Source organism: Nothobranchius furzeri, chromosome 9 (genome assembly GCF_043380555.1).
Source record: "Nothobranchius furzeri strain GRZ-AD chromosome 9, NfurGRZ-RIMD1, whole genome shotgun sequence".
NCBI classification, from domain to species: Eukaryota; Metazoa; Chordata; class Actinopteri; order Cyprinodontiformes; family Nothobranchiidae; genus Nothobranchius; species Nothobranchius furzeri.
Window position 1 is genome coordinate 43,697,212 of NC_091749.1, and position 26,514 is coordinate 43,723,725.

A 26,514-nucleotide genomic window follows, 5' to 3' on the forward strand; every position below is an offset into this window, starting at 1 on the left:
ATCATCTTAGTGTATTTTCTTTTCTTTTTGTGCAATTCAAACGTTGAATCGCTAGTTAGCAGCAGTGTGCAATGGGCTTTGTTTGAAATGTAAATCCCTCTTTTATGGTGCAGGTTATTTGTGCTATTTCAAATGGTTTCATCACTCGCTGCATTATTTTTTACTTTGGATAATGCTGTTACCTTTTACTTGTTCTCTTATTCTGTTAGTTATTAGTATGAATTTTTATCCTTGATTATGTATGCTATGTCTTTATGTATTTTACCTGATTTCCATGCTTTCACTTTGTTTTGCTGATATGTTCGAGCATTTGGCTCTTTTTGTACAGCATTTTGGTTAGCTGCCATGTTATTTTTAAATGGTGCTTTATAAAAACAATTGGTATGGTATGGTAAGGTATACCTCATGGTAAATATGTTACGTATCAGTTTGGACTGTTCATTGAATTTTCCTACAATAAATTCAGAATAAAAAAAATCGCTAATATCATCTGGCTGAATGTATCGCAATATATCGTGATGCATCATATTGTCTCCCCTGCATCGTGATACGTATCATATCGCCAGAATTTCACCAATACACATCCCTATTATGTGCCATGGATTTCACATATGATGTCCATGAATTTTAAAGACACATTTTGATACCAAGAAAGTGCTATTTTTGACTGGGGGAGAAACGTTATTTTAGGTTTTGTGTGAAAATATGTCCAGGACTACAAATGTGCTTCACGAAAGTGACGTCATTGAACCAGACACGAAGAAAAACAAAGGAAAAATGGCTGTAAGTTCAGCAAACTTCTAATCCTTCCTTCAGGAGTGAAGAACCATCATAAATCTGGCCATTTGGTAAGCAGCAGCTATGCTAGGGGAGAGATGTGACGTTATATATGCAATGTACTAACATCTGATTTGTAGTCATGCAAGTTACGAACTTTTACAAGCTGATAAATCTCAAAAGTATGTGACAGGTGTGGTTGAAACACTTCATCACTTTTCATTTAAATATAGGTATAACATATGTGCGATCTAGGGTGTAAGGCAAAGCAGATTAGAAAATAGCTCTTTTAGCCCCGTTGACTTCCATTCATTTTTTTTGTTCTTCCGAGGACCCAGGAGCCAACCAGAAAGGGAGGAGACTTAGGCTCCCTATCCCAGACAGGAGGCAGCTTTGCTATGCAATAAAACCATGTCAACATGTGTAAGCAGCACAAAACTTCAGACATTTCACAAACACGAGTCTCTGCGAGGCGGGGGGAGGGGCTGGGAACACTCCTTGCTTCAGAGAGAGCCGCAGCATCAGTGCACTCGTTACTTCCGTTCAGAGAAGGGAGGGAGGCAGGTTGGAGGATGTATTGACTCCCATACAGTTCCATAGTTACAGTTCCAACCACACTGAGGGGGCAGGGTTTCACAGCGTCTGTCCATACTCCCTCTGTGGGGAATTTACTCATCAGCCTCAGACTGAAGACTCAAGGGCACCAGATTCTGATAAGATGATTTGTTTGGGGACAGGCAGAGATAAATCCCTGCCTTACAGTTCTGTTGGTCTCAAATCCTCTAAAAAGCCAAATAATGGTGTTAAAACTCTTCCACACCGGGCTGGGACCATTCTATCCATAATGATGTCCACTTTTTGTGTCAAAGCTGGAATCGCAGCCAAAATCTCAAGCTTGCGATTCATCTCGACAGTTGTATGAGTCTGTGTTCACAGCACGGTAAACTCCCTCCCTGAGTTCATGAAGCACTCTAACCCCAAAATTCCACTACCTCCGCTCCGGCACGAACTCCGCAGCAAAATCGGTCCCGTTGTAGTCAATCAGAGCTGTTCCACTACTGCGGCCGTGCGACGCGGTGCGCCGCCCGCCGTTCCACCATCCGGCAAAAATAGGATCGATTCTATTTTTGCCAGACGCCGGAGCACCTCCGCAGTCAATGGATAGAAATCACAACCGCCCAACAGGAAAAGGAGCAAGCACAACTTCCGTTATTTCACAATAAATCGATAACAAAAAGCGTTTTTTGTTTCATATGCACAGGTTTAACAACTTTTAATAACTATCAATGGTGGCTGAACTTTAAATGCACAAAAGTAAGCCATAAATACAGTTTCCACTATCAAAGTAGTCACACTTTGTTGATCCAAACACTGCTGATGTCTCAACACAAATGATGGGCAGATTAAACAGTTCATTTCGATGCTTCTCCCACACAACGGGTGTTTGGATCTAACTCCCGCATTTATTGCTCGGACTGTATTGCAAGATCTCAAAAATCCCGCGCATGCCTGTTTGCGCACCTCAGGTCTCCGCATCGGAGTGGAGCCGTTGTAGAGCGGGTACCAGTAAAAATTGAGTTCGGAAGCAAGCGGCTGCGGAAGGCGGGGGCGGAGCGGAGCAGAGGTAGTGGAATCTTGGGGTAAACGCCCCCGAAAACTCCTTAAATTTCCGATATACCAGATAACCATCCACGCCAAAAGCAGAAATCCGTAAATCAAAACTGCGAAAATCCGTACATCTTCGGTGTCCTCAACAGAAAGCTGGGAAAGGCATATTACATTCCACTTCTTCTAGGAATCCAAAATATGCCCAACCGGGTGCGTTCCATCTAGACACGTAGGAGCCCCTTCCTCCGATCTCGTTGAAAAAATTTTGTCAATTGCGTTGAAAGTCCAACTGACTGATCCATATTTTAATAATTTCCAGATTTTCAGAAGCAATGCAGAGAAGCGCTGTGGAGACTGGCATACAGGACAAAGAGCCTTGTGGAAATAAGGGAAGAGAAAATAAAAGTGTCTGCACCCTCCAAGAGGCAGAAGAGAACTTTAATCAATAATCAATAAAACTAAAATTTAAACAAATAAAATCTGCTTCAGCTGGCTAAATAAATTACTGCCGAGTCGACACCACCGGGAGTTGCGCTCATGTCAGCACATGGCTAAACCAGATGAAAGGTAATACAGCAGTGGACTTGCCTAAGATGCTGTTGTAGTTTCGTTTTGTCGGAGCGGGCGTCGACGGAGCTTCACTGAAACAGGCTGTTTCATTTCCGGTTATAAATTCAGACTGACGAAAAAAAACTCATATTTAAGATAAATGGCATCATTTTATCATATATTGTGCCTAATACCTTTGCTCTCAAAAGTTTAAAGTAGCATGATGTGGAACCTTTAGACCTGTTTGCTGGAAACACCAGTTAGAATTGTCACAAACTGTTGTCAGATTGCATCTCAGAAAAATCTGAAGGTAATTTTCTTGAAAGCTTTAAGCTGTTTGAAGCAGCCTTTGACTGACTTGACATTGCTGATGGATTATGTTTTATGTCATTTAATAAAAATGTATTCTCCTGGAGTTTTGAGCTGTTTTATAAAAGTAAAACTAATCCATCAATAAGGGATTACTGCTCATAAGAACAGACATGTTTACTAAACTAAGTTAAGGGACAGACAATGATTTATCCCTTTCATTTCTGTAGATTTCAGAGAACACTGAACACATTTGTGAGCTTCTGTTAATCTTCCAAAATCACACTTGTGTGAGGTGAAACGTTGGGTTTTTAAATAGGCGAAGGAGTCTTATTTCTCTGCATCGTGTTGTGTTGTAGTTAGCTGCTGCAGCACAAACCTGGCTGTGATGTTGAGCTCTGCAGCTTCCAGTTGTGCAAACATACAGCTGTGATAAAGTAGTTTAAGAGCAAAGCGCATGAATATTAAGGAAGAGGTTTATTAATGTGTGTAAACACCTGTTTGCTTTGTTCTGCCTCCCATCATAGCAAAATATCATTTAAATGAATCACATTCTTTCTCAAATTATTCACGCTGATTTCTTAGGAAAGCTAAAGATACACCAACAAAACACACAAATACCACTTCACCAGTGTGTGTGTGTGTGTTTTAAAAGTGGAGCCTTAGTATCCAGACATTAGTAGTAGATCGATAACGATCTATCTGAGATGGCCAGAGCTTTATAGTCTTTGTATTTACATATGTAGCATTAATGTACAAATATTAAGCTTTCCTGCATTGTGGCAGTGATTTGTTATTTGTAATTGATGGCATCGTTTATCCCACACTAAACAAGATTTAAAAAACTTCTATTCTGCTCAATTAGGAACCCTGCTGAGCAAATAACATGAATAAAGAGACATTAGATGAAAGTGGTTTTGGCCCATTAGTGCATATAGGCTTGTGCTGTTGTGCGTTTTGTGCAGGAATGCCTCAGGCTGCGTTTTATTATACTTTACTCATTGAATGAGTGGATAAAGCAGCAGCACAGTCATCCCAGATAAAATCTATGCCTGTGAAAGCCTCTGATGTTGCCAAACCCTCCAAACGCGTCCTGTTGCATTGCATTTCGCTTGAGAAGAGTCCCGATCTGCCTCAGCCTCTTTGAACTGTCTTCTCTCTTTTCTGGAGCTGCTGCTGCAGCAACCTGGCAATACAAATGACTGTCTATGTGCTGGCGGCTTATAGGTGGAGACAGTCTATTTGTAGAGCCTCTGGCTAGGTTAATCCCTAATGATACAGGCCCTCTCCTCTCCTTCCTCACATCCTTTCAGCACCTGCCTATTTCTCCTATTGCCGTAGTCATTAAAGCTGCTGTTAATTTCCAGTTTGAGCACAAGTCCATGTTCAGAGGGGATGATGACTGTTTTACTGTATGCTGGGGTATTTAGAGCTGTGGGTTTTAAAGTGTAGCTCTGAGGATTTTCACAGCATCATTTAAAAATGAAAAGGCTGGAAATGTGAAAATTGGATGAGCAGAGTTGAGACGTAAACCAGTTTCACGTTTCTTCTGTTACAATAATGTCAGAGATGTTTAGCATCAAAGCAGGTGATGCTCGTCTCTGATCTCGGGTCTTCAAAGAAGGTAACCTGTTGGACGGACATGCTTTGTCCCCTCAGTCAGTGTGATGTATGTCCTACACGTTCTGCTCAGTCAAACCGCCGTTTAAGCTCCATTATTGTCAGACTTCTTTTTGCCCCGCAAGAGCGCACGCTGTCTGCAGTCATCCACTTTTGTGTGGTTTTTGCAGAGATGGAGCTTTTCTTAACTCCTGTGGTGATTTACTTACACAGTCCCGTTGCCATGGAAACGTGTCACGTTTGAGACGGACATGGGTAGGCAGTAGTTTGGAGCTCAATTGTGTGTGTTTCCAACTGGACGAGAGAGAGAGAGATTTCTTCTGGTACATTTTTTATGACTTTAAATATTCAAATGTAGCTGTTCTGATGTGAGTTAAGAGGAATAAATAAATAAATAAATAATGTGTTCATCGTAGGCTATTCCTTCATGCTTAGAATTTGCAAGAGGCTCACTTTGAAATCTCTCTACCTGCAGCATTGTGCAACTAGTAGTCATACTAGCCATGCATTGTCGTAAGATGTTTGTGAAATATAAAATATGGTTTTGGATTTTTCAGCTGCATTCAGCTGCAGGTGGACGCGCTCTGATGGAAAAGCATGGTGTCGTGTGTCAGACGCAGACCCCACTGTAGATGATGCAAACGTAAAGTACATAAGTTTTTAACCCACCAATTGGAGCTGATGAGTAAAGGACAACAGTTAAGATTTTATATTAGTGAATACATCACAGCTTTTCCTCTGTATCAAAGCAGCACGATGAGCGAGGGATGCAAATGTCAGGAATGTTTCCTAGAAAGCTGCTTCCTCTCATTCCTGTAATGTCTCCTTGTAACATCTACAGCTTGATGTCAGATGTGATGAAGTAATCACTGGGAAATTGAAGATTACTGGGAAAGATGTTTTTATTGACTCCAGAGCCGCCGTAGCCTCTCCAGTGACCTGAATCCTGGGGGGTGCCGCCGAACAGACTGAGTCACCAAACACGCTTTCTTCTTTAAGAAGCATCCTGCTGGGAGCGGAAAATTCCTCCGCATTTGTAAGAAAACAAGATTATTATGCTTAGAGCCTCAAACTCTTCACCCCACAGCCCACAATCAAAGAGGCCCACAGATTTATTACCATCTTTATGTAATTAGTTACATATTCAGGCTGAGGTCTGCTGAGATAAAGGTGGTGATTAGACTCGTCTTTGCTGTTTAGTCTTATCTCAGCTTAGTCTCTCCAATTAAATTAGTGGAAATATTACATATTTATTTTTTATTGCTGATTGTGTTTATTTATCATATAAAAGGTATTTCTGTAATTAGCCAGACTCTAAAAGCATCTTCTCACTTTTTACTCTAATTACATGTGATGTTCACGCTTAGATTTCCTAGAATTCCTCATTTATTTTTTCTCATAGGACAAAAAAATGTGTCAAATCCAATCAGTCGTGTGTTTTTCTTGCCAAGAGTAAAAAAAAAATGCCTCAGTCACACAGTATTGGCTATATGAATGTTAAAAATAATATCCCGCTCCGTCCCGCAGCGCTCCTCTGTGAGAGCGGGGGTGGGGGGGTTGCGCATGATCCGCTGCTGTTTCTCACTAGTATCAGCTGATGGAGGGCTCTAGTTTCATTGCGCCGTTCGTGTCAGCGGACACGGTAGGGTCGGGGAGGGGGACGGGGCATGACGCTTAGCCTGGCGGGTCGCCAAGCAAAGCCTGGTGGGCCACCAGGCTTATAAAGCGCTGGGGGAAGCCCTGTATATTAATAGAAATGATCACAAAACTAAAATATTTGGTGAACAGGAATGACAAGTTACAGGGAAGCCACATTCAGGCATCTATGTTGGTATCGTTCCTAGCATCGGTTAACTTTTACCGATAAAGATAAGTTAATGGTAAAAGTTAACCGATGCTAGGATACCGATACCAGTATCGGTATCAGTGCATCCCTACACACAATATTTACTTTTTCAAAAGCAGCTTATAAAAAGATTGTTTGCCTGTAAAACCAGTAGGGCTGCACGATATTAAGAAAACCTGCGATATTCGATAACAGTGCTTAATATTGCACTATCGATATTACTCACGATAAATGAACAAATACTAAAGTTTGCTGTGTTGATGTCGTCTGGGGTGTGACGTCTACTCTGGGTTCAAAGCAAACAAAAACTAATGCATGAATTCCATTACAACATAACATTTTTATTGCTAAAGTATGCAGCTGCACCTGCTGCTGTATTAGCAGCAAAACAACAAACTGCATGCATGCAGTTTCTCAGTGACTTTAAAACATCACCACCACCATAAAACTTTTTCTGATGCTCCAAATACAGAAAAACATCCCTTACCAGGGTTTTTTGAATAAATATTTTAAATGTTAAATAATAGTTAACATCACTTAAATGCAACAGCAAATTCTCTCATTGCTACTGAACGTTTTCTCCACTTATGTGGATATGACATAAGGCTGTTGCTGCATTTGGGAAGTGATCTGTGCTGGGCCAAACTAGGAGAATATTACGATTTTCTGAGGGAAAGAGAAAAACAATTGTTTACCTTTCAGAAGAGGAACCGGCAAAAAAACTACATGGAAAATATGTGAAAACTTTTGGTTTTAACCCCAAATTGAACAAGTTTGCCTAGATCTTAAAAAGCAGCTCAGATGATGAAACTGCAACTATGATTCTGATAACAAGCTAACAAATTGAACTAAGATAACCGGCTAGCAGAGCTTCTGACTGACAGTTTATGTGCAGCAGCAAATCAACTATCCTGATTAACAAGGTTAAAAAAAAAGCTCATAAATGAAAAATCACTTTGATGTGTGGGGGAACTTTTCCAGGCCCTCTTTAGCAGGGTGGGACTGGGAGGAGAGTGCTGTAGCCTTTTAGCTGGAAGCTAACCGGAGCCTGGGGCTAACACTAGCGACATGAAGGTGGGTTGGTTCACCGGCACGTGTCTGAGTCAGCCCGGTAAAAATGATTAACGACACCGAGCGGACTCACGTTCACGTTTGAAAGCAGCGCTGAATCCAGAAACATCAGCACAAGGTGCGTTCGTTGCTCTGAGTCAGCATGACGAACAAGGGAATGGCGCCGCTATCTCAGTTCGGGTGATGCTTTCCATCCTAAGGGTCTACGTAGGGGGCGGGCGTATTACGTGAACAGACCCATTTGATTGGCCGCATATCAGAAGGGCTACATTTGATTGGTCAAATAATACTTCCGCTGGTTTACAAAAAGCTGATGTATGACACGGATGGAAATGTTTGAACCAAACATTTATCGCCGTTTTTGACGTGCTTTTCGATGGGCCTATCGCACGTCCTGTTATTCCGATGACGATAATTTTTCGATATATTGTGCAGCCCTAAAAACCAGCATGTTTACCTTTTCCAGCTTCAACCTAGGACGTTGTGAACCAAAACCCACTTCGATGAGCTTGTGGCACCAACATACGGGTACTTTGAGGCTAGTCACATCATCTAGGGAAGGCTGGAAGCATATTTCCACCAGAAAAGCGCGCTGTTGTCTCTTTTGAAAACAGGCTCCACACGGAAGTCTGCAATTTCAGCTACGGCTTGCTGCTCTGCTGTGCCGACGAGGCCTGCGTCGATCTTTTGCTGTCATCTTTTGTTTGCACAAATTACCTCATCAGTATTTTCCGCTCTCCTTTTGAGTTAGCTTCAAACTCAAAATACTCCCAAGCTGCAAAAGTTGTGTTCTTTTTACACACCAAGTCAGCTGGTGCGTGAGCTGCCATTTTTCTCTCAGCACGTCTCGGCGCTGTCACGTGATGACATCACATTCCGAAACTTTATGGAACATCTCTAAAATTTGGACAAAACATTTTAAACTATTTCAGTAAAACTGAAAATTCAACCACATATCCGTTACATTAAATTACCTCTACTTTACTTTTTAATTTATTTTTATTTTTTCAATCCTCGTCTCCTACGTGAACTGTTATTTTCATGATGGTATTGGAACTGACACATTGCTATTTTTTTAACACCGGTTGTATACGGTAATACTGTGATACCGCCCAACAGGGCCATTTCTAGCATTGTGGGGGCCCTATGCAAGATAATGTTCTGGGCCCCCTTATTTTGACAAACTGCAACTGATCTACAAACTCACCATGAATTGTCACAAATTGCAAACTAAACATGGTACAGTATTAAAATTAAACACTCACTCAAGAAATATAACTAACTAATGAAAACTAGAAAGCAGTCAGAGGGCAGACCTCCACACTGGGAGGGGTGTTCACATCATACATCCATAATAAAGAGGCTAAGTGCATGTGAACAAGTACGACAATTTATTAAAGATTCCTGTATCAAGACAGTGGTCAAGATCACAATCTTTCTGATGGTCTGAGATGTAATTATTTTAAGTATAACTCAGGTTTTATTGGGCTATTAACATTTAAAGCTGGTGTGTGGTTTATAATTGGGATTTTAAACCAAAACAGTGTGTTATAACTGTAATAAAAACGCATTTGATTTTTCTTCAGAAAATTCTGAATAGAAAATTTAAATGTACATGAACAAAAATCTGAAATAGCAGAGATCAAGCATAACATGTATTACAACTAGGGCTGCAGCTATCGAATATTTTTGTAATCGAGTACTCTAATAAATGACCCTTTTGCGTTTGTAAACCATTAAATCAAATAACATGTTATAAAATATGAAAGACCTCTTAAAATGAGCAAGCAATTGCCAGTTATTCTTCGTTTTATTCAAAATTAGTTTTCAAAACTTCAGACAAAAACTAGGAGGATACCTGTTGAAGTAGCGCTGCGAGCGGCTGCTGCCCAAACAGCACCAGAACCGCTCACGGCCAGTGTTGCCAACTCAGCGACTTTGTCGCTGTTCCTAACGACTTTTTGACCTCCCTCAACAACTTTTTTTTTTTTCAAAAAGCACCTAGCGACAAACCTAGCGAGATTTCTCAGGACCCGTTGCTACTTTCTGTAGAACTTTCTTGTAGATATTCCCTACAGATTAGCAACAAAGAAGCCATTTGCACTCTGAACCGTTCTTCTGGGAGTAAGGAAAGAGAACGATAATCTGCACATGTGCATGAGGACTGACCAATCATAAACCGTTTTCGGCCGGGCTGATTCGCCGAAAACAAAGGTACATTTGCAGAGCTGGAGACCGCCGATTTATGTCTGCTGCTGCTGCAGGCGCACGCTTCTACTAGAGATGGCGCAGGCGTCAACCTGCGATCTCTGGTTCTGCAGCCGTCAGACACTTTGGCTTTTCCTGCATTTGGCAAATAAAGTCAACGGGAGTTTCAACTACCATCCCGTTTACACACGCAGCTCTGTGGCTCATCTGAATTTCCTTCAGTGACACAGGGATGGTTATACTATGAGACACCCGCTCCCTTTTGCTCGGTGCACCGTTATTATCACGAGGGAGAGAATACACAACAGAGAAGTTGAGAAACTATGAGGTGTAAAAAAACTGCTTTTTAGGAAAATGTCTGTGAGAATGAGGAGAGCAGCAGGTCTGAGTTATATCCTACAACAGAACTGTTTGGATCACCACACCATATCTGTCTTAATGCCACTTTATTGGTAGTTTTGGAATTTATTGTACATATCAAAGCAATTTGGGCCATTTTAATCATACTAATTAATAACTTTAACACATAACATAGCTTGTTATTTTCCTCCCTTTTAGACCTATATGTATATATATATATATATCTTTTAGATGCTATGGGGAAAATGAATGCCAATGTGGCGTGATGACATCATCAATATGTAAATTAGCACGTGTCATCATCTGGCGACATCTAGCGACTTTTGGGGGGAACTTCAGCTACTTTCAGTCAAAAACAGTTGGCAACACTGCTCACGGCGCATGCGCAAACATGGCTCGCCAGCTATTTCCCTATTAACACACGTCCGTTTTAATTTCTACATCTTTTTTTCACACAATAACAAGGATTGTCGAGAAAGCATGCTTGCCGTGGTTGTGTCAAATTATACGGATCACAAAACATTTATTTACTTTCTTTCGTATTCCTCCACCACTCTCATAAACACCTGTGTCCTCCTGCAGCAATCCCGAGGGACAACAGACATCAATAACGCAGTAAAAAGTCTGATGTGTTGTGTAAAAACTGCTATTTTTAGCACATTTTTAGGTCCGACGTGTTGCTACCAGACACACAGTGTGAGCTGAATCTGAGTGCTACAAACGAAGAAGTCGCACAGTGTCCGCAGAATATATAGCGGAGCTCCGAGTCCGCTTGCAGAAGTGACATTTACATGTGGATGTTTCCTGGTCAGGTGCTGCAGCATGGAGGATGGGGTGTTGTGGTAGGCTAAATCCATTTTACAGTATTTGCACTGGACTACGTTTTCTGCCTGACGAAGTGAAAAATGGACCCACACATTTGACATTTCCTGTCCTTTTCGCACTCCATCAGGGTCCACGTTACATTTGATACTCACGTGTGCAGTGGGTGTGTCCGAATCCACGTGCTGGATGCTTACGAGTACGGGTCCTCGCCGGGCTAGCAAGGCCGGGTCCTTGCTATACCGCTAAAGCTGGGCGGACACTGTGCGACATTTTCACTCGTAGCACTCAGGCCCTGTCCACACGTAGCCGGGGATCTGCCAAAACGTAGATATTTTTCTACGTTTTGGCCTGTCATCCACACGAAAACGGATCTTTTTAAAAACTCCGGCCAAAGTGAAGATCTGCGTTTTCTCCGTTTTGGGTGTCTGCGTGTGGACAGACAAAACCGGAGTTTTAAGGTCCGCAACGTCACTTTCCGTGACAGAAAAATGCTGACATCACGTGTGCGACCTGTGTTTACACTAGCCGACAGCATGGATGCCCTCAGAGCTGCGCTCGCTTTATCAATTGTCCAAGCGCTTTTTGCTTGTTTGTTTTTGCAAGCGGAATTACTGTTCCTTGCGGAAGACCACAGACGAAGGACGAGGTTAAGAACGGTTATTGCCCGGCACCTGGCTGCTCCAAGTACTGCCGCCTACAGGTCTGGCATGTCCTTAACAACGTATTTATCTGGGTACGTGTGGACAGAGTTTTTTTTTTTAAAACGAGGTGGTGTGGATGCAAGTTTTTGGAGGGGTGGATATTCGTTTTTAAAAAAACCCGGCTACATGTGGACTAGGCCTCAGCTTCAGCTCAAACTGTACGACTTCCTCGCAGGGCAGATCTCACGAGTCATGCGCTCACACTGCACGACCCAGTTCTCGGATGCGATCTGACTGCTCACACTGTACGTCTGGTAGTAACACGTCGGCCCTAAAAATATGCTAAAAATAGCCGTTTTTAAACAACAAGTCAGACTTTTTTGTCTTGTTTTGCCTGTTGTCCTTCGGGAGTGCTGCAGGAGGGCACACAGGGATTTATGGGGGTTGGATGAGGAAAACGAAATAAAGAAAGTAACTCTGTGTTTTGTGATCAGTTTAATTTGACATGAACATGACAAACACGCTTTCTTGACAATCTTTGTGAGTAAAAAAACGTGTAGAAATTAAAACGAACAACGTGTTATTAGGGAAATAGCGGGCGAGCGGTGTTGATGCAGGATTGCGCGTGCGCCGTGAGCGGTTCTGATACATTTTGGGTCGCAGCTGCTCGCAGCGCCGCTTCAACAGTGCGATACCCTCATGAGGGACGAGCAAAATATTAAACACGCCAGAAGTCCGTGCGAGCTCACGATTGCTGATCGGTAGCTGGTCACGTGGTGTTAATCGCCTCTCGTAACCCCCTGTACACTACACGACGCTCAGCGCAAAACTCGCCCCGATCTCGTGGATTCTCGCACGAGTGGAAAATCGGCTCAAAAAAGTGAAAAAGTCGCACAGTGTCCGCCCGACCTAAGACCGGAACTCAGCGGCTCTGAATTCGGACAGTCTAGCCTTCACCTCTACGGTGGCCCGTAGGTCCCGTCACAGCTGTGGCGGCAGCTACACGCAAAGGAAAAATGCTAAAGCTAGCGAAAATCGAGCAGGAATATTAAGGAGCTACAACAGCTTCACGTCCATCAGCAGTGTTTGTTCACAACCGTTTTCAGGTAAAGTAACTTTGTTTATTCTAGAAGCTTTCAGGACTTACATGTTAACTTTAGATGGTTTCATGTATGTTTTAAGCTACAGAATGAACTTGTTAAACGTACACAACACATTACTACAGAGTGTTATCATGTAGGTAATTCATATAAACCAAATGCATTATAAATGTTGAATGCAGTTGGATGTTTTCTAATATAAATTGGACCTTAGAACTTATTTTGCATCAAATGAGGGTAAAACGTTTAAAAAAACAGGCTTTTTAATCAAATAGCATTGAAGTGTTTTCAATATGCATTTGTTTATTCAACTTATGCCTAATAATGATTAGATCTGTCATAAAAATGTAAATTCTCTGTAGTTTTCCCTGCTGCTTTTCTTTAAACTGAACAGAACCAGTGTACTGCAGGTTATGTTTTGTTTTACATTTTTCTATAAAAAAAACCTCTTTTAATCTATTACAAGTCAGCATGCACTGTGCTGAACATCTGCCTCTGTGCTGGTGAAGTTGTGGGTCTGGAGGATGAGCGTGAGGAAGATGTGTGTGGAGGAGGTCAGTGGTGCTCTGTCCTGCAGGAGGTACCAGCAGACCACCACTATTGTTAACAGGCAAGTCATTCACAGAGATGTAACAGCCGTCGTCTGAGCCAGCCCAGCAGGCCCTGTAGATGGACGATGGAGTGGACAGTGAGAGGAAGTGTCCCAAAGCTCTCTGCAGACTGTCCTGTATGATGTTCCTCTGGCCAGAAACGTCCAGCTCCAACCCTCCATCCACGCCTGGATCCTCCTGCAGCAGATCCAGCTGCACTGATAAAGACTTCCTGCTCACTCAGTTTAAATTAATGATCCAGGAAGAGTCACTCAGGTTAATCCTGCTTTAACCGTACATAACTGGTCCATACTGGTTTTGATCCGTAAATAAATTTAACCTATTATAAATAATCTTGTCTCCTTGCCATCTTTTCATTTTCTGTAACATGTTCAAAAACATCTATAATAATAAAACCGGTGATAAAATCAATGACCAGAAAGAGTTATCAGTTAGTATTTGTTTTAATAAATGTGTTCAAATATCAAACAAAAAGCTAAATAACATTAACATGATGACAGTAGAAGGCCTCTCTCCCAGGATGACCAACAGGTAAAGCCTCTCCTGACCCTGGACACCTGCAGTCCTACAGAGAAAATCAGAGATCACACGTGACAAAAAGGCAATAAACACTTTTTTACATTTATCCACACGAGAAGATAAAAATTATATTCTTCACAGAAACAATTTTTACTTCATTAAAATGTGTCAGCTGTGTAAATCCCTGAATGTAAAACTACTTTTCACAGGAGAACTTCTGTGGTTGTGTGTAAACAGCTTCACTCTTCACCTCTAAGCTTAATAAAAACGCTTCTTTGCTCTGTTGTCCCTAAAACAAATGACAAGTTTAATTCGCCACACACACACATACACCCACCCACCCACACACCCACACACACACATACACCCACCCACACACACAAACACACACACGGGAATAACTGGGACCTGCGATACAAACTAGTTCTGACTGATTTCTGCCTAAAATGTAATTTAAAAAACAAATATACAAACGAAAAATGTCTATAAACTGAACCGCTTTAAGCTTTTTAGGTTTCTACGGCTAGTTTTTAACAAACTTACGTTTAAAACTTTGTAGCTCTCCCCATTTTCTCTTCCTGTTGAAAATCCACAGCTGGCGTGCAAAGCATGCTGGGATAGCCTTGTTCTGTGAGGATACAACAGACCCGTCCTCGAAATGTGGGCGGAGCGAGGACTCATTTGAGGACGCGAGAATGAGTATTCTTGGTATTCGGACAGTACTTGTCGCTGCGCTGTGACGTCATCGACCTCAAAATGCACTCTTACAAGCATCCTTCCCGTGGATTCGGACACACCCAGTGTAGTGCAGTGTGTATGTGCGTCACTTATTTCTATCCGGGTGAAACATGACCCTGGGCGATTGCAAAGCCGTGAATTAATTAAACATGAATTAAACGAAGCCTCGAGGCAGAGAATTTGACTCGAGGCTTTTTTGTACTTGAATTATTCAAGGTACTCGAGGAATTGTTTCAGCCCTAATTACAACCTTGTATTAATTTATTTACATGTACAACTTTCAGTGTCTGAGTTTCTGTAGATATTGTCTTGTCAGTTTTCAGGTGTTTTTAGCTGTTGTGGTATTCTGCGGAGCAGTTCTTGTCCTGCTGCAGACTAAACTATTTCTTGCCCTCTTTGCACATCCAGGGAGTGTTTTATTTTTATTTATTTAGTTTTTTGCACAGAGCGTACCTGTTTCACCCCTGACCTGCCCTCTGTGCTTGTCCATTCCTTTTCCACTGGTCCAGGGGACAGGGTTGTGACCTTGAGTGGAGATCACTGGAGGGTTTTCATCCTGTGCACACTGCTGCTCCTGAAATTGTTGATGTTTCACGGCCTGCTTCTGCTGCTTGTTGCTGATTTGTTTGTGGAGCTGGTGGTGAGAGGTGGCTGATAGCCAGGGGTTCGTGGGTGTCGTGGGTCGGCAGCACCTGGGTCTGACTTTGTTGTCCAGGAGTCCAGAAGATGTGGAGCATCTTCAACAGCATCCTGTCTCTGACATTACATATTGCTGGTGATGGTGGATGGCTCTTCATCAGAAGAATCTCTAAAATTATAAATACATCAGATTTTATAAAACATACTCAAGCATTAAATACTAGAAAATGAAAACTGTAAAAAAATAAAAAATACAGAAGTAAAGCTAGAAATATATTTGAACTGTGGCTAAACTTACTGCAGCTGTGATGGCACATCATCTTCATCCACACCTGAATCCTAAACCACAGATGTACATGGACCTTTTGTTTTCCTGGAAGTAGCAGTAATAGTATAATAGTATAGAAATAGTATTAGCAGAAATACTAGACAACAGAAACTGGAATGTGTTTAGTGCAGAGATACTTACTGCATTTGGGATGGAAAACAATGTGGGCTCATCTTGCTCCTCATCAACAACTTTTGGGGGAAGTTTTCTCTTTCTAGAAGGTTTTCTGGTTTCTGGTTTATTTACAAAAACAAATCTAACATATAAAATAATACAAAGCCTCAGGGAAAAATGCAGCTGAAAAAAGACAAAACTATAGGTGACCGAACGAGTGCAAAAAACGGCAAAGCAATGTCAAATATGACTAAATCTAAAATTACTAAGTAAAAACAAAGTAAGAAATTTACTGAAAATAATTATTATTTACACCAGTAGAAGAGATAGAAGTTGAAAATACGCGTCCAAAACAATTCCTCCTCTCTAAGCACGGCACATGGCAGACTGTTTATTTCCTGGTTCTCGGGCAGGGACTTGCGTAACATTACCGTAATGTATTGTATACTGGAAAGTACATCGTCTCTGCTTTCAGAATCTGTTGATTGCGCAAACTGTTGAAGAGTTACGGTAAAGTATAAAAGCCAGTTTGTGTCGCCATCGACACAACCGCAGCTGCTTTGGGGGCCCCTAGTGGTTTGGGGACCCTATGCAACAGCATAGGTTGCACATAGGAAGAAACGGCCATGGACTTTGCCCAAGCCCAAGCCTGGCCACGACTGATAGAAAGAGCTCTGTTGTAGGGGCTTCATCTATCTTTGTCTTTGTCTCCACATGCAGTTGGACACCACTGGGACTTAAATACCTCTATTGCTCATTTCTCAAAGAAAAGCCCAAGTCTAAATCGTCCAAAGTTGTTGCCAAAGCTGTTTCAAACAAACACCATTTCTGAGTCAACGCCATCTTTAGTTTTTTTCCACTGTCACAACGCTAACGTCATCGTAAAAAAAAAAAATGCTCTGCTGTATTGGTGCTTAGGCTGCTCAGTGTCTTTCTACAAATGTAGAGCGCTGTGATTGGCACAGTCTAAACGTAGCCATGCCAGTGATAGACCTGCTGTGGCTACAGTGGAGAGTGGCTAGACCGACCTGCAGAGCCAACTCTTTTGCTGCTGCTACGGTTGATCTAGATTTCTAGGCTAGAAAGTCTAGTAGCCACTGTGAAAACATTACAGAGTCATATAATTTATCCCTAACTGTGTCATCACAGTATCACTCTAGTAATCTGTGTGACTTTGTAAAATGATCAGCCCGCCCTAGCAAACCTGTGATTTAAACCTTTCTGCAGCATTAAGGAAGACATGCTGTGTCCCTGTCGGGTTACTGTGGGGTTCTTCTCTTTCTCTTTTGTCATGATGAAGTTCAAAACTCTGTAGCATCTCAGACTGTGATACTCCGTCTGATTGGGCATGTGAATGTATGATTGTTGAAAATATTTTAGGCCGTCATTTGTTGTCCTCTAAGCGGTTTGTCCGCAATATTGATGTTGTTCACACTGATTTATTTGATATTTTTTGCAGCCCTAATGACATGAAATTGGCATTTCTCCATTCTCACTTCTCTCCCTTTGTGCCGATACTTACAATCCAATTTTGTTTTGCACGAGCGATGCTGATAATCATGTAGACTGCTACAAAAGAGGGAGAGAGAGATTGTATTTGACTCCCGGGGTGTGGTGGGTCACATTGTCTGATTAGCACGGCTGGAGAAACTTTTTATTTTTGATTGGTGGAAACTTTGGGAGGATTCTCCACATCTTTGATTTTCACAGGTGAGACAGAACTGTCCTGGGAAGTGAAGCAGTCAGGTTAACACAAGAACTGTAATACTCCACCAGGTTGCAGGCTCGAAACTCAGCTGTGGCCTTTCTGCGTGGAGTTGTATGTTCTCCCCATGCATGCGTGGGTTTCCTCCGGGTACTCCGGTTTCCCCTACAGATCACAACATGCCCTACAAGTTAAAAAAATTGTACGTCGCTTTGGATAAAAGTGTCTGCCAAATAAATAAACATAAACATAATAAACATAAGGACACCAACAAGGTTTTTATTTGGGCAAATCTGTTGCATATTTCACTGCATCAGTCTGAATTAGATGGCAAAAATGTGGTTTTATTCAAATCACAACATTACATTTTATTGGTGACTTATTAGAAGACACCTGGAAGGGGTGAGTCTCTTGGGGCTGCTTTATCCAGCTATCACAGCCAGCCCTATCCTTTACTGAATATATATTGAAATCCTAGTAGGTGTTGCTTTCCATGTGAATCTGCATTAGAGCTGCCAGCTGCTGTGCACAGTGACCAATTAGATGCACCCTGTCTGCTCACATACAGGTTATTATTTTTGTAGCCTTCACATGGGGTGCTCAAAGTCCTGCAGCCCTGGGAACAAGGTGTCATATTATATTACTGCTGACTGAACTCCTAAATCATTTTAGATGGTTAAATAATGGTCATATTTAATGCTTTTAGACATTTTCTTTATTATTGTGGGAAAAGTTGCTAAGGAGACTTATAAGATAACACATTTCTGTGTGTTACGCCCCAGGCTGTCTAGGGGGCCTGGGGTAACATGGAGGACGCATGCTCGGGTGTTTAAAAGTTAACTAATCGGCGGCAACTAAAATGGTAAAACAAAATAAACTCTACTTAGCCAATATAACTACGAATCAGGGAAACCCCTGCACACCGAATTAATGTTCATATCAGGGAACCACCTGCACACACAAGAACATTAATGTTCAAATCAGGGAAACACCTGCACTTTTAAGACACAAATTAGCTAAAAGAGATTAAAACAAAAGCATGTCGAGGAGCCAACAGGGCAGAGACCACATGTCCAGCCTTTAGCTCCTTGATGATGAGGGCTGGGTGGCTTTTATGCAGTTAGTCCTCATTCAGCTGCTGATTGTCATTGTCACCAGTTGGGACTTCAGTGTGGAGCCGACAGGTGTGGGAGAAGCCATGTGCTGCAAAACAGCTCCTCTCACACAAGAAGGATGAAAACAGAGGAGTAAGAAAGGAAATAAAAACATAAATGGCACCAGCCATAACACTGTGTTTGCAATTTAAATTTAAAATGGGAACAGTTATCAGAAGATGAAACAAAATAGATTATTAAAAAATTATTATTTTTGCTGATATCTATGGAGGGGGAAGAGGAAGTTGCACTCATCATCTTCCTCTGAATGAAGCTCATGGCAAGAGCACAGAAACATAACTGCAGTCTGGAGATGAAGCCCAACATCAAAGCAGTTACTCTCAAGATAAAAGGCATCTGTGGTCATGCACAGCCTAAAGTCTCCTGCTACTGGCTCTACTATTCCTCTTCATCTTGACATCTGTCGACTGCCATCTCAGAAGGATTAAAAGGGTGCGAGTACAACTCCTTGGTGTCTTCTGTTGCTCCTCATTTACTCACCAGAGCAATGTGATGGGATTTAGGTGGCAGATCTCTTCATTCTGAGCTTTAGAACTCCCGTTATGTTACTTTGATGAGACATAATGAGACAAGTGTTTTGGTTGTGCTTGTTGATGTTTTTTTTTTTTTTTGTTAGCTTAGCTTAGCTGCGTCCTTCCTCACAGTAAACTGTTATTTGGTTGCTAGCAGCACTATAGGCATGCACTTTTCTGGTCATGGAGCAGAAACGCCCTTTTCTGCAACTTGTGCTGCTCCTCAACTTCAAATGCAACTCATTTTAGATCTCGATCTGCCTGTGGCAAGCTGGGACTAGACCTCATAGCCCGAGGTGTGGTGGAGCAGGGTTTGATTAGACATCTTTCTGAATTAAGTCCAGCTGGGCTGCCTGATCTGATTCTGCTACAGGAAGGACTGCCCTCATCTACATCTTAGTTACCAAGCATTCCCTTTGTTTGCCCCACAGTGTGCAGAGTGATTTTGGTGCTACAGAGGCAGGAGGGAAAGAACACAACAGGCAGAGGCATTTCATAGTTAAGCCTGAGTCAGTGGAGCTGGAAGGCTAAGAGGTGGGGGGATGGGAGGACAAAGAGGGGAGGAGGATGGGGAGGGAGCTGGCGCTCAGTACTCAGCCCTGTAGCGGAGAGTAGGAGCTTTATATAATGGCCAGGTAGCATACAACTTATCCCTCCACCACCCCCATCCACCCCCCCCCCCACACACACACACACACACACACACACACACACACACACACACACACACACACACACACACACACACACACCCTGCAGAAGCTTTACACAAACTGCTTGGCACTGTTAGCATCACCCTCTCCCAGCTTCTCAGGATGAAAAATAAGCTGCATTACTCTTCACTTCCTGAAACCAGCTAAAATGTTGCAGATATGGTTTTTATTTTTTACTTACAAACAAGTAGTAGTAGTAGTCTTGCTTATTGCTGCTTGATGGTTTCTGGAAACCACCTGATGCTACGGCACCAGTTAAACACATCTGCAGATGTTCTGGATGAGTTATGGGTTTGTTTAGGTGATCTTTGCACTACTTATCTGTCTTGGGTGACCTGTGTGTTGAAACCATTACTTGTTTCATTGTTTACTATTGTTATTACAACTTTTTAGATTCAACCATTGCATTACAAATATACATGTACTACTAAAACCACATTCAAGAACTAAGTTGTTTGTAAATTGTGACCATCCTGTGATTGTGCTAGTGCAGAAGCTCAAGGAGACATCAGGGACAATGTTGGAGACGGTAAGCTTTCAGATAGACCAGATCAGATTATTTCTAATTGTAGAGTTTAGAGAAGTTGTGGAGGTGGTCGGGGAGAGGACGGTCTGGAACTCCCTAGTTGGGATGCTGCCCCCGCGACTCGGACTCGGATAGGCGGAAGAAGACAAGACGAGATGAGTTTAGAGAAATCTTTTTTTACCCCCAATTAGTGCAGCATGAAAAAAATTATTTAATAAGAAACATGCATTAGTCCTCTGCATTTATTTATTATGTTACAGCTAATGTACTGGTGGCTAACCTTTGAACTTAGAAGTATATTCTGAGATTTTTAGAACATTTTTGCCATAATGCTTGAAATTCTCTTCACACACCAGTGGCAACCAATAAACTAAATGCTTTGTCCAAAAAAAAAGAACAATTTTCATCACCTCTGTAATGCACTATCCTGGAATAAGCTTCTAATCCAGCCCTGGCCCACTAGCTAAATTACTGGAATCCATCTTTTATTTATTTTCTTACACAGTTTAGTAAACAATCACTAAGCTGTGTAAAAGAATAAAAAAAATGGATTACGGACAAAAACACAGTTTGAACTCACAAAAGAGCTATATTACTGTCTCATCACCCATCCATTAAACTGCTTCTCTGAGCATCTCTCACCCCACTGCACATAACATGAAGAGCTCGTTCTCTGCACAGAACCGACTAGCTGAGCTGCCTAGGGTCACAACGGAATGTCTCGTTCTGTTATAAATCTCTTATAAGCAGTTGTTTTATATGTTCTATTTAGAGCCTGGCTCTGTTCTTGTTGGTAAACGTTCAGGTGACAGAGTTATTGTCTGGTAACGCAGCAAAGTCTCAACTAGAATGTGTGTGTGTGTGTGTGTGTGTGTGTGTGTGTGTGTGTGTGTGTGTGTGTGTGTGTGTGTGTGCGAACGTCGTCTTGAGCATGATCAAAGGACGGAGTTCTGTTCATGTTCTGTAACTTTTGTTACAGATTGCCAGTGTAGCTGAGCTCGTGAGTTTGAAGTTAAAATAAGCGAAGAAAGCTAAAAACTGCCTTGATTTTCACGTGTTCCTGTGCCACAAGTCGGTGTTCTACCATTTTCTACAACAGTCCGATTCTGTGACTATGGGTGAGCCTGAAGAAATGGGTCAGACAAGTTTGCAGCTTGCTTGATTGGCTTTTTCCAAGAACAATGGCACCTTTAATGTGGGCTGCTAAAATATGAGGCTAACTGACCACTTTTTGACCTGATAGTGAATTGGGACAAAGCTTTGTGTAAAAATCCTTCACATCAAGATCTTCAGGCAAATGCACATTAAGAATGTTTAAACAAATCTAGGCATTTGAAGGTAGGGATGAGTACCGAATTCGGTACTTTTTAAGGTACCAACCGAATTCCATAGTACCGACCGAACACCGATTCACATCATTTCAAACGGTGCCTCGTTTTGGTACTGCCAAGACAGTTGCGCATGCGCAAGAGCGTTATGTCGCCGGTCCCTGCGAGCCCGTTGTAAACAGAGCAAGCATGGTAGAAAGAACGCACGCTAAAGCTTGGGTCCACTTCACTAAATGTGATGGGTAACTGGGTGATGAAACTAGCGACAGACAACGATCTAAGTGAGACATCCTCATCTTAATCTGCTCCAGTAGGTAAATAAAATGTTTAAGATAACGTTACCTTGATTTGTTAGCTTCCGTTTCGCTGATGGTGCGTTCGCTTTCTCCTCGGAACTCCGAATTTCCGACTAGAAGAACATGAACGCGCTCTAAAGTTTGGCTTTACTTTACTAAATGCGACGGGTGATTGGGTGAAGGTAAAACCAGTGACAACGATCTAAGTTTGAGGCATCATCGTTTTAATCTGCTCCAGCAGCTAAATAAACTGTTAAAGATAACGTTAGCTTGATATGTTAGCTTCCATTGCCACCGTTGTTATCAGCTAATGGTGCGTTCGCTTTCTCCTCGGAAATTCTAACTTCCCAGTAGGAAAAATCAAATGAAAAAGGACGGCAAAAGGAATGAAGATACACAGTAAATTTAGTTCACAGTAAAGATGTTTGCTTCAGTTTAATTATCAGCTTATAAAACTACAAGGACGATGTTAAAATACAAACTTGTATGTTATTTATCGTGATATTTACCAAATATGGTTATATATTGAGAAAAATATATATTTAATTATAAAAGAGAATTAAAATAATAAACACTCAAAAGTATCGAAAATTGGTACCGTTAAGTACCGGTATCGACTCGTAGGTACCGGGAATTAGTACCGGATCGATTCAAATGTCAAAGGTACCCATCCCTATTTGAAGGACATTGAGATAATGTACAGCCTCCTCTCCACTTGCAAAAAGATTAACTTAATGCATCACGTTTTGTCCCGCAGGCTATAATCTTACATATCCTTTTATTTTATTATAAACAGTAAATTCTATGAATGAGGAATCCTGCTAATAATGAAAACAAGTTATTATTGTTATCAGTATTATTTAAGGGGGAGTATTTATTTTAACTCTGTGAAGCCAATACGGAAGTGACAAAAATTGCAGTTCCAAACTCATCTGCTAAGGGCTGGCACCAGAAGCGAGCACATCCTCATTAACCTTTTAAAAGCAAAACTTTCTGCACATCATCCACTCACTAATCGGTGCGTAGCAGCCAGTGAACAATCAAAGTTTAAAGGAGGAGGATGGCTAGATCACTCAAAGTGAGAAAAAAAGTTGTAATGGGTGTGAACACATTAAAACATTTGCAGCTCTATAGACGACCAGCATGCGCATCTGCTCCTACATCCTGATGTGTAGCTGGTCCCTGCTCCTAACAACCCAGCCCTGATTTTAACAGTAAATCACATATCGGACTTGGACCTTGCCATACCTCATTTATACCTGTTATTAGAAAAATAAGAAGAAGAAGAAGAAGAAGAAGAAGAGATCTTTTCTATAGCTAAGTGCTTGCTTTTTAGTCCATCGGTCCCAGCGTGCTCTCTATAATTAATGCTTCTCTGGTTTCTGGTCAGGTCCCTGCTTACTTTAAGAATGCTGTAATCCACCCGCTTCTTAAAAAAACGAGTCTTGACCCCTCTCTCCATAGCAGCTTCAGACCCATCTCTAAACTTCCGTTCATCTCCAAGATCTTGGAAAAGGTTGTGGCTAAACAACTCACAGCTGCACTTGATGAACATAACATCTATGATAGCTTCCAGTCAGGTTTTCGTAGAGCTCATTCTACTGAAACAGCTCTTCTTAGGGTCTCTAATGACCTTCTGACTCACAGTGATGCAGGGGACTGTTCTGTTCTGGTCCTGCTGGACCTGACTGCAGCCTTTGACACTGTTGACCATCACCTGCTACTGGAGAGGCTCAGAGACTGGGTAGGCCTATCAGGAACTGCTCTGGAGTGGTTCTCTTATCTTTCTGAGCGCTCCTTTTCTGTTCTGTGGCTGTCTCCAAATTTAGGTCCTCCACCACCTCCCTTACCCATGGTGTCCCACAAGGTTCTGTGCTGGGGCCTCTGCTCTTCCTCCTCTATCTGCTTCCTCTTCAGTATGACCTTCTTCACCACTCTCTCTTTATTCTGCTCTCCCCACCTATTCCACCTTCCTCAGGGTCCACTGATTTCCCTCTTTCCTATTCACTCTCTCTCTTTCTTAACATTTTTTTAATCACAATTGCCTGTTTTTTTGCTTATTTTAAATATATTTCTAACCATTTTCTAAATTATTTTTTATATGTTTACATTTTTTTGTTTTTGTGAAGCGCCTCGTGATTTTTATCTTGATTCTTCTTCTTCTTCTTCTTCTTCTTCTTCTTCTTCTTCTTCTTCTTCTTCTTCTTCTTCTTCTTCTTCTTCTTCTTCTTCTTCTTCTTCTTCTTCTTCTTCTTCTACCTTCACAGCTCCACCTCTTTTCCCATTTTTGAATCGTCTGAGCATCACAAGACGTGACACCGCCAAGATGGCCGTGGTGTGAACTACCCAGATTTGACTTCATTTAGAGTGATGAGAGAAATTGGTGGTGCTGTGTCCAGAATTAAAATATGTCTATGGTATTATTAGATATTTACATGAAAGCTAAGGTCTAACTGGGTTTGGTCACACTTTTCTTATTAGGCAGGGTGTCTGGCAACATCTGTTACATCATGATCTCCAGAGACTGTCACATAAAGATATAACTGGAGTGTTTGTTTTAGATAATTGATTGTAGTTTGAGCTCTAAATACCATTCTGAGGTTTTCATCCTCTGTGACAAACTCACCACCTGAAATAGCTGTAAATGTTTTCTGGAGAATTTAAGGTGTACATTTAGGATATCGCTGAAGGCTTCCAGTTTGAGTCAGTAGCCAGGTGTGTTCTGGCTTGTGTTTCACTGCGTTACTTCTCCATGTCGTCATCAGAGGAGAAATAATACTTGTGGTGTTCTTAGGCACCTCAGGCAGTGAAACAAAAAGAGATATCTAAGCTTTTTGGCTTTGAAAGCTAAATATTTAACAGGTAATTTCAACCTTTCAATCAGTGAAAATAATCATTATGAAAACTCATTTTATGTGGGATCAGCGGCAGGTCCTTAAATGAAGAACATTTCTCAGATACTTTTACAGGTTTTCACATAGACATGCAGAAAATGTCATATGATCATCCCGTGGCTTATCATCATATCGGAGGTTTTGCACATGCATCAACTGACAGATACAATCAGTGTGAATTGTGTATTTCAGAGTGCTGTGTGTGTGTGTGTGTGTGTGTGTGTGTGTGTGTGTGTGTGTGTGTGTGTGTGTGTGTGAGTAGAGAGCATGTTCCCTTTTGCATATTGGCTTTTTGCTAGGGATGTTCCGATCACATTTTTTGGCTCCCGATCCGATTCCGAGTCATTTGATTTTGAGTATCTGCCGATACCGAGTCCCGATCCGATACTTCAGCAATACAATAAAATAGCAAGAAAAAAGGGAGACTGCACCCAAATTAACCTGTTAGGTTTTTTTTTATTATTATTTATATGACGGCATCCAACATGATACCATAAGTAGAAACATTTTGTTAGTGCAGCAGCACTTCAAACCAAGTAAACAACATTATATCTTTGTAGCTTATCAGTGGTGCAACAATATGTAAACAAATTTGTTTTTATAGAAAAGTAGAAAAGGTTTGTAAAATTACTCAACACAATAATAGAAGTTAAATTAAAGTGCTTACCTCCACCTCTAAGAGGTAGTTGCATAATTCAGTCAGGTAACAAAATAAAATACATCTTAGGCCTTTAGACTGACTTGTTTATTAAAACGAACAAAAGATATGCCTAATCAAAGTGGTGCACGAACTTAACACCATTCAAGAATAAAACATCAACGTCAAATTGCAAAGAACTGGTAAATCACCTCTTCCATGTGCTCTACATGGAGCTCAACTTTTACTCTAAGGCTCCCAAATAAAGTGCATGTTTTTTTTGAGGAAAATCAGCATCTCTAACTTGTCGGGGGAGAGCCGATTCCTATTCTCATCAAGAATGTTTGACACTGCACTAAAGAGTCTCTCACTGTCCACTGAGGTGCAGGGGGCACAAAGAAATTTGGTTGCAACAGCAGCCAGTGAAGGGAACTGTGTAGCATGTGTTTTCCAGTAGTCTAGAGGATTGCTTTTCCTAGGGATGGTTTGTTCCGAAAGGTAGATCCGTACCTGGACATCTGCTGATGTGGTACTCACAGATTGGGCCTCTGGCTGACGCTCTTCTAAGATCTCATCTAAGATGCTGCCAAGGCTGCTTCCTGCTCCTTGACGAGGTGCCTTGCTCACAGGCTCTGCTGCCTCTGGTTCTTCACTGGCAACCCTGTTCTCCTCCATCTTCATCACCTCCTGGATGAGGGAATCTTTAGCAAACCTCAGGTGGTCTGACTTTGTGAAATATCTACAAGATAAATGTAACAATTAAAAAAAAATGTTAGGCAAGACACTGTATAACACAACAGTTCAGCTGAGGAAATGTTATATTAATGTAATAGTAAATAATTCTCTAATCATTAACAGAGCTAAA

The 26,514-nt window shown here is 41.6% G+C and overlaps 2 protein-coding genes and 1 long non-coding RNA gene across 4 annotated transcripts in view; 2 read left to right on the forward strand and 1 right to left on the reverse strand.

Annotated features, from left to right (window-relative positions):
* LOC139071785 (uncharacterized) lies at nucleotides 1-25,134 on the forward strand. The gene is made up of 2 exons (XR_011521603.1): nucleotides 1-1,200; nucleotides 2,705-25,134. It is a non-coding gene; the product is annotated as an uncharacterized lncRNA (long non-coding RNA).
* LOC107381742 (E3 SUMO-protein ligase PIAS1) overlaps nucleotides 1-26,514 on the forward strand; it is an 88,936-nt gene that overhangs the window by 4,284 nt on the left and 58,138 nt on the right. The gene's annotated exons all lie outside the window — the stretch shown is intronic.
* The window catches only part of LOC107376890 (zinc finger BED domain-containing protein 4-like), a 4,570-nt gene continuing 2,665 nt past the window's right edge, over nucleotides 24,610-26,514 (reverse strand). Inside the window, exon 3 of the mRNA XM_054748965.2 lies at nucleotides 24,610-26,388. Coding sequence (XP_054604940.2) covers nucleotides 25,899-26,388 — 490 coding nt within the window. The 3' untranslated portion in view covers nucleotides 24,610-25,898. The remainder of the gene's footprint in view (nucleotides 26,389-26,514) is intronic.